Raw genomic sequence first — 9631 nt, forward strand, 5'->3', positions numbered from 1 at the left:
AATCACCACCACTTGATTTCCACTATATGACACTAGATTTAGGAGTCAACTTTTCTCCCCTGTCATATGATTTGTACAGCCAGAGTCTTCAATCCAATCATCTAATGTGTTTAGTTAACTCCTAGTTGATACGACTAGGGCAAAACGTGGCTGCACATGAGTTGGACTTATTTTTCTGTGTTGGGCTTCAAATCCTTGGGTCATATCACTATTCACAACTTGGGCTATTAGGGCTTTGGTTTCCCAGCATGCTTCATGGTTCTCAGCTACCGCCACATTGCCTTCCTCTTTACGAGATCAACAATGCTTTGCCATATGTCCTCTTCTTCCATAGTTGTGACATTTGTAGGGAAATCTCTTACCATGAGAAAATGAATTGGACGATGGTGATGTTTAGGGATAATGTAGATAGAGGAGTAGGGATTTGTGCGGTCTTAAACAATAATGATAAAAAAAGAAATTAAATCAATAAAATTAAAAAATAATTATTTAACTATAAGTTAATTATTTTAATATTGATAATAAACAATTTCATATAAAATCAAGTTTGACAAGAATAAAATCCACAAACAAATTTGTCTTGAACCTCTTATACACGTTACGTTGGACTAGTTCCACAAAGGAGCAAAGTGAAGAACCAAATTTGTAGTTGTTACTCAATATATTAAATAAACTTATTTTTTTAAATATCATATTTATGGATTATATATTTATTTTAATAAGATAAAATTCCAAAAATGATCCTTTGTTTTGTCAATTTCTTTGGATAAAATCCAAAAAAAAGTTTATTAGCAAAAATGGTCACTATTTGATAGTTTTGTTGTGATTTTGGTCCCTATATCGTTAAGTTTAACGGTATGACTGTTAACTTTTGGCAAATGATAGATTTACCCTTAGGATCATTTCCTGCAATTTTATATTTTTACCAAACTACAATGACCAATTATACAATTTTTCTTTTTCATTCTATTTATATATATATATATATATATATATATATATATATATATATATATATATATATATATATATATATATATATATACTAATTTTAAGTTCCCTTAGTAATAATAACTTTTTTTGGGTTTAGGTTTTTGCCACAGATATTTGCTAACATTGACATTTTTCGTCATTGATGTAAAAACTTTTACATTTTTAAATTTTGATTAAGTTTTTATATATTTAGGGTTTTGCCACAAATCTTTAGTGACTTTAACACTTTTCGTCATTGCAATCTAAACTTTTATATTTTGATGTTTTTGCCATAATTTTTTAGTGACTTTGACACCTCTCAACCTTAAAGTCAAAATTTTTGCATTTTGACATAAAAACACACAAAAAAACTCCTTTAGACGTTTGCCACCATATTTTTTTAACTTTGGTAACTTTCATACTATAGCCACAATATTTGTTTTCTTAGTCAATGTTCTTTCTTTTGATTGTACACTTTTGACATCTAATTTTAAGGGTTGTCCGTTTCTCCTTTATTTGTGGCGATTTACATTTTCAACACATCTTTTAAAGTTTGCCGATTTTCAACTTCTATAACATAGTCCAAAAGCGATGGAGTCGCGTGTCCTTTTTCTAGTTGTATCTTAATTATTTTAATTATTTTTTAAAACTTTTTTCTTATTGTATTAATTTTTTTATTGGATTATTATATATTAATAATACTACTTTTAATATATTATATTTATATATTAATAAATATTACTTTATTCAATTATTAATTTTTTTAATTAATTTTTTTGAATTTATTTTTATTGCTTAGTTATTTTTTATTGGATTATTATACATTAATAAATATTATTTTTAACATATAGTATTTATTTACTATCTTATTTACATAAATAAGTAAGTGTTACTTTATTAAATTATTAATTTCATTTAATTAATTTTTAATTTATTTATTGCGTTAATTTTTTATTGAATTATTAATTTAAATTTATTATTTTTATTTATAATAAATAATATTTTTATAATTGTTTTATTTTCTATTAATTTCTTTCTATATTGTTTTAAATAAACATAACATAAAGTTTCACCCATCCCATATTTCCTAATTTATTTTAAATATTTGGAAGATAACATATTTTGGACAACACCACTTCCATCACTCAGTCACATCAAACCAGTATCAGGCCATCTCCAATAGATAAATATTAAATGTATATAATTTTAGTAATTATTCACTAAGTGAGATCATCGTGTGTATTTTAGGTTTTGTGTATTCACATGTATCTAAATTTGTTATTTATTTTAATAAACTTATTATTTTAACTTATGATTTTGACATATATAATTTCCCTAAAAATATTTCTACATAAATTACCAAATCTGAGTATTTGCTACTCGACGGTCGGCCGGACGAATACCGAAAACAAGTTCTACAACCTTGCCAACACATGTAGTAACTTTGGTGGTTTTTAAAACCCTCGATCTAACATTGTTGTCATCGATGACGGTATCTGTAATGAATTGTCGATTGGAGGTTGTATATTTTCTGGGGTTTATTGCATATTGTATGGGTAGTCGACTGGTGTAGTTTTCGTCCAAAATGATCAACTGTAGTCAATGATCGAAAATTTCCATCGAGATGATATGACGACGCAAGGTGATAAAAAGCAACAAATGGAGTAGCTGACCAGGAGTGTTGGGATCGGACCTCCTGGTGGTTGTAGCAAAATATGGTTAACTTAGTGACATATATAGAGGATTCCAACGGATATAATATAATATAATAAAATAATATTTATTTAGATATAAATATAATATAATAAAATTAGTATTTATTAATATATATTAATCCAATGAAAAAGAATTAACCCATTAAAGAAACAAAATTAAAAAAAAATAATTAATTAAAACACTCCTGGTCAGCTCCTAAATTCGTTGTTTTTTACCAAGTTGCGTCGTCGTATCATCTCGCTGGAAATCGTCGATCATCGACTACAGTCGACCATTCTCGATGAAAAGTACACTAGTCGACTACCCACATAATGTACAATAAACCACATAAAACATACAACTTCCACCAGACCATTGATTACAGATACCGCCATCGATGACGACAATCTTAAATCGAGGGATTTCAAACCACCATAGCCACTACAAATGGTGTGTAGGTCGTAGAACTCGTTATTCGGTACTCGTTCGGTCGATGCCGAGTAGCGAATACCCAGATTTGGTAATTCATGTAGAAATATTTTTAGGGAAATTATATATGTCCAAATAATAAGTTAAAATAATAAGTTTATTGAAATATATAACAAATTTAGATACATGCTAATACACAAAAACTAAAATACACACGATGATCTCAGTTCATAGATAATTACTGAAATTATATACATATAATATCTATCTATTGGAGATGACCCGATAGTGGTTTGTTGTGACTAAATGATGGTGGTGGTGTTATCCAAAATACGTTATCTCCAAATATTTAAAATAAATTAGGAAATGTGGGGCGGGTGAGATTTTTTGGTATTTTTATTTAAAACAATAGAGAAAGAAATTAAAAGAAAATAAAAACAATTAAAAAATATTATTTATTATAAATAAAAATAATACATTTAAATTAATAATCAAATAAAAAGAATTAACGCAATAAAAAAATTAATTAAGCGAAATTAATAATCCAATAAAGTGACACTTATTAATAGATAAATATTACATGTTAAAAGAAATATTTATTAATATAACATATTCCAATAAAACAATTAATGCAATGAAGAAGAAATTAAAAAAAATTAAGTAAAAAAATTAATAATCAAATAAAGTAATATTTATTAATATATAAATATAATATATTAAAAATAATATTTATTAATATATAATAATCCAATAAAAAAATAATACAATAAGAAAAAAGTTTTAAAAAAATAATTAAAAGACTTAATATACAATAATTCAATAAAATAAAAATGAAAAATTGCATAATTCATCGTTGTAGTTTGGTAAAAAGATAAAACTGCAGAAATGATCCCAGAGGATAAATTTATCATTTGTCAAAAGTTAACAACGATACTGTTAAACTTAACGAAGCAAAAATATAACAAAACCACTAAATAAAACCCTTTTTGCTAATATTTTTTTTTAGACCTTGTTCAAAGAAATTGAAAAATTAGAGGGACTATTTTTACAATTTTGTCTTTTATTAACCAAATGTATATTACTTTGAAGTGGTAAGCGTGGTCACCACTCACCAGTCATACCGATTTCTTAAAACATTCCTTCACGGTTTCACCCATTCTTTCATAACTCCTTAAAACCCACCGTATCCAACGCGGACATCCCCACCGCACAACCGCGTCCACCGCCGCCCTTAACACCGTTTCCGACAATAACCGGCGGAGCAAAGGAATAACCCCATCCATAAAACCAAGAATAGTCCCATTCGCCATCGCCAGATCTACACTTATCTGAACCCTTTCATCACACCAGTACTTAATCACAACTACGTACAAAAGGAAATGGTTATGGACTCGCCGGAGCAACGGCGGAAGCGGAAACGGTTTCTGAAACCCACAAACTTCTCACCTCTCCGCCATTTTCCTCCTGTAAGATCTCTCCTTTACTGTTTCGGTTTCTTTGTTTTCTTCTATCTCCTTTTCCGGCGACACACGTCGGCGTTTCATCACGTCATAGCACACTCCAGATTATCCTCTTTATCCGCCTTTCAAATGGACCCCGTTTCAGTTTTCTCCAAGTTTAACGAGTTACCTCAGTTTAAAGTAGAAGATAGGGTTTCGTTTCCTGATCATGTTCTACTGTTAGTCTCAAAAAGTACAGATACCGGAACTGAAATCGGAAATAGATTGAAATGTGTTTACAAAAGTAACATCTCCGATTCCGATTCGGATCTCGATAACGGTGTTAGAAAGGGAAGAAACCCATTGTCGGTGGAGGAGTACAACGATAACCGTTTTCTCGTTCGTTGCCCGCTCCCTCCGGTGAACTTCTCATCTCTAATCACACTACAACAACATGGTCTGATGATCGATACAACAGAAGATAAACCTGTAAATTCATGGGAGAATCTAGCGTATGAGGCGGTGTTGGACGGAAACACCGCCGTCGTGTTCGTGAAAGGGATCAGCCATCGACAGGATAAGGAATCCGACCCGAAACAATTCAGTTGCCATTTCGGATTAGGCGATTGGAAAACCGGTGACAAATTCATGCTCACAACCAGAGCTTTAACGGCAGCTCAAGAAGTCGTCCGGTGTATGTTACCAAGAAGCATCCTCATGCACCCGGAGAAAGCTCTAGGCATACGCGCCACCGTCAGTTTCAGAATGCCCAGAATCCATGGCCGTTCCCACCGGATTTTCCTCCCTTCTGTCGCCAAAATCTCAACTTCAAAACCAACCACAACCATGAAAAAACACGATCTTTGCGTCTGCACAATGCTATGGAATCAAGCTGATTCAATTCGTGAATGGGTAACCTACCATTCATGGCTCGGTGTACAAAAATGGTTCATCTACGACAACAACAGCGATGACAAAATCAAAGACGTCATCAAGAATCTTAACCTCGAGGGCCACAACATCACCCGACATATCTGGCCATGGATCAAAACTCAAGAAGCTGGATTCTCTCATTGTGCTATGCGAGCAAGAACATCCTGCAACTGGGTTTCTTTCATGGATGTAGACGAATTCTATCACTTCCCTCGTTTAACCTCCACCATAACCCCATCTCAAGGTTCTCTCCTAACCCTAGTTTCTAATTTCACTTCATCTTCTTCAATCGGAGAAATCAGAACATCTTGCCATAGCTTTGGGCCATCTGGGTTAACTTCACGACCTAAAAAAGGCGTCACAGTAGGGTACACCTGCAGATTACAAAGCCCAGAAAGACACAAATCCATAATCCGACCCGATGCACTCGACTTTACCCTAATGAATGTGGTCCACCATTTTCATTTGAGAAAAGGGTTTACATTCGTGGATGTGGATCAAAGAGTTGCAGTGATTAATCATTATAAGTATCAAGTGTGGGAGGTTTTTAGGGCAAAGTTTTATAGAAGAGTTGCTACTTATGTGACAGATTGGAGGGAAAATCATAATGAAGGGTCGAGAGATCGAGCACCGGGTTTGGGTACAGAAGCAATTGAACCGGTTGATTGGAGATTGCAATTTTGTGAGGTTTGGGATACGGGTTTAAGGGATTTTGTTTTGGGGAATTTGGTTGATGTTTCCACTGGGGTTTTACCATGGGATAGATCTTTGTGATATAATAATATTTGGGTATATTGATATTGATATAATTGATAGATTGATTGATTGATTCTTTGAACCAAGTTAGGGACTTTTCTAATCATTGTACTTGGTTTTTTTTTATGTCATTGTTGTAAGTTTTGGACAAATTATGAAAATACAAATGTAGGAAGAACTATTTTTTTTATTCACCCTTGTATGGCGGACACGAAAGTCTTCTGTGGAAGCAGTCTCTCTGTCTTTCAGTGGAGGTGACGGTGACAGGTGACAGGTGACGGGCAAGACTATTTACATGTAACCTCTCGGTCTTGATAGACTCTTTGTTATGTGATTAGGGTATGGTGGTGGTTGTGTAAATGTAGAAATTATTTTCACAATTTATGATTTTTCTTTTTGCATTTTGGACTTTTATGAATAGTGTGCTTGCTTTTGAAATGTTCAAAAGAGTTCTTATAGTAAGGTGGTTGAGTGGTTTTTGTGCCAATTTAAGTTTGTGTTCTCATTTTCAGCCAGAAGATCTCTTCAAGATATCATATGTCAAGTTGACGACTCTTCTTGTGCAAATTCAAATTTGTATTCTAGCAGATTGTTATATTAATTTATAAACATTTCTTGTAATGCTTTAAACTTGGATAAAATTTGCAAAAATAACTATTTTTGTGCCAATTCACATATGTTTTCTCATTTTCAGCAAAAAGATCTCAAGTTGTTGATTCTTCTTGTATTAATTCAAATTTGTATTCTTGTAAATTGATGTACCATTTTATAAACATTTCTTGTAATATTTTAAACTTTGAGAAAATTCACAAAAATAATCTTTTTTATTTTTATTTGTTTATTTATTTTTTAAATAAAAAAATTATAACACTCCAATTCTGGTATTATATTTATATTGTTAATTATTGTTATTTTTTTTCAAGTGTTAAGGGGAACTCGACGAGTCAGTAGCCGGACTCGTCGAGTAGGGTCGCGATTTCGAGCACGTTTAAGTTGGCGACTCGGCGAGTCCATATCCCGGACTCGGCGAGTCTGTCAGTCTGGATGAAACCCTAATTTCAAGGGTTTGCACTATATATAAACAACTTTTGGGGGCCTCAAGTCAGTTCCCATCACCCCTTAGAGCATCATACTCGAACCCTAGAGTCCTCTTTGCATTTTTGTGTGATTTTGGTGTGTTCTTTGAAGATTTTGAGAGATAAAGGAAGGTAGATCAAGAAGAGAAGAAGGAGATTCTAGATCTTTGAGGAATTTCAGAAGAAAGTAAGGTATATCTTGGCCCTTTTCTGTTTCTATGCTTAAATCTCCTTTGTGAAGCCATTCTTGAACCATTTCTTAGCTTAATAATAGCATAGAGGACTCATGGAGTTGATTAACCTTCAGATTTAGCTAGATTTGATTTCCAGGAGCTTAGATCTAGCACCTTTATGGATCCATTTTACATGAGAGCTCTAGATCTACTAGTATAGTGTGCTTTAAACCTTAAAACCTTCATTTGATGCTATTTACATAAATCAAGTCTCAGGAACCCATATCTATTAATAGCATGGATTAGTTTCAAGCAGAATCGAGTGTATAGTATTTGCATGCATACGACTCGGCGAGTCGAGTCGCGAGTCCCCTGTGTTTCCTTTTTCGAGTTATGCCGAGTGGAACCAGTGAATGAGAGGTGGACTCGGTGAGCTAGAGGGTTAGACTCATTCGTGGAAGAACTCGGCGAGTCCAAGGCCATCTTCATACTTCAAGAACAGACTCGACGAGTTGTTCATACAACTCGGCGAGTCACAACTAGAATGATTATCTGATGAAGGAGAACTCGACGAGTTGTTCATACAACTCGACGAGTCGGATGCAGATTGTCAGAGTGTTAGTAGCGAAGAGGAACTCACCGAGTTTGCGCCAAAACTCGACGAGTAGTAGCGAGTGGAATCAAGAAAGTAAGAGTAAGGACTCGACGAGTTGGCGACCCAACTCGACGAGTCAGGTCAACTGAATGTTGACTTTGACAGTTAGGTTGACTTGGACAAGGGGTAGGAGAGTCATTTTACCCTCAGTATTATTATTATCGGTAATTGATTGATGGTGCTCATGGATATTGTAGCCGGGGTGAAACCGGAGACGCAACAGACAGATTCCGGAGCAGTCCTTTCAACAGCTAGGCTACGAGGTGAGTTTCCTTCCAGTAGGAACGAGTCTAAGGCCACAATGCCGGTCCGTTTAGTTAGTAGTAGTTTCCGGACTTCGGTTCGATGCAGTTGTTAGTATGTTTGATGCCTTCGTGGCTCAGACAAGATTTATGTGTTATGTGTTATGGGCTACGGCCTGACGTAGTATGCGGTATATGAGTTTGTGATCATGTGTGTTATGCTAGTTGATATGTGTTTATGCTATGCTATGATCAGTTAGTTCCGGACTTCGGTCCGATGCATTCAGTTCCGGACTTCGGTCCGATACAGCTAGTTCCGAACATCGGTCCGATGCAGCAAGGTCCCAGTCAGTTCCGAACTACGATCCGATGCAGTTTCCGGGCTTCGGCCCGATGCAGTGGGCAAGGCCCAGTACGTGTGTATATGTTATTGTATGGTATGTGGTAGTTTGGGGGAGCTCACTAAGCTTCGTGCTTACAATTTTAGTTTTGGTTTCAAGTACTTCCGCAAGTAAGGGGAAGAGCTCGGGATGATGGCATCGCACATACCACAACTTCAGTCTTTATCCTGGGAGTTTGTTTCGATTTGTAGTTTGATTTGATACAGTTGTTTCACGACATTTTATTATAAGTTGAGATATTTGACACCTGGTCTTTATGATATGACAAACAATATATGATTTTTGTTACTATTTAAACAAAAAATTTTGGATCGTATTTTTGGGATGTTACAAAAGTTAACCAAAAATTACCTGATTTCGACCAATACGCTTATTTTTTTTTATTTTGTTGGGGTGCACATCGAAATGTGGAGGCATTGCGAAATGAGTGTAAATAGTCTATGGGGCCAAATCAAGATGGTGAATAAATTTATTATATGAAGATTATAATCAACTTAGTGCAATAATGTCACAACTAGAAATTTTGTGCCTTGTAACTACAACACTTAAGTCGGATTATGAATCCAAAAACATAAGGGCATGTATGATGCTTACTCTGTGACAACAAAATTGCAATCAAATACACCATACAAGCATTACAAATAGTCAACAAGCAATTGGAAACCCTAGAAGTTCTTATTTAGGTCCATTTTGGACTAGAACTTCCTTATTGGGTCTAATGGACCAATAAACCTCCAATTTGACTATCTTGGGTTTAGAACTCTTAAATGGGCTCTAATTGGACCCACTTTCATTTATTTCAACATATTGGGCCATATTGGGCCTAGAATGAAATAAATCAAATATTATGAACTATTTTG

The 9631-nt window shown here is 34.1% G+C and overlaps 1 protein-coding gene across 1 annotated transcript; it reads left to right on the forward strand.

The window, feature by feature from the left end:
• The first annotated feature begins 4195 nt into the window (after window positions 1–4195).
• Window positions 4196–6716, forward strand: LOC145036233 (glycosyltransferase family 92 protein RCOM_0530710-like). Its single transcript, XM_078984692.1, has one exon. It carries the CDS (start codon window positions 4476–4478, stop codon window positions 6240–6242), a length of 1767 nt encoding a protein of 588 aa, XP_078840818.1. The 5' UTR covers window positions 4196–4475; the 3' UTR covers window positions 6243–6716.
• The last annotated feature ends 2915 nt before the right edge of the window (window positions 6717–9631 follow it).

Source organism: Lactuca saligna, chromosome 3, assembly GCF_052625555.1.
Source record: "Lactuca saligna cultivar CGN05327 chromosome 3, ASM5262555v1, whole genome shotgun sequence".
Lineage (NCBI taxonomy): Eukaryota > Viridiplantae > Streptophyta > Magnoliopsida > Asterales > Asteraceae > Lactuca > Lactuca saligna.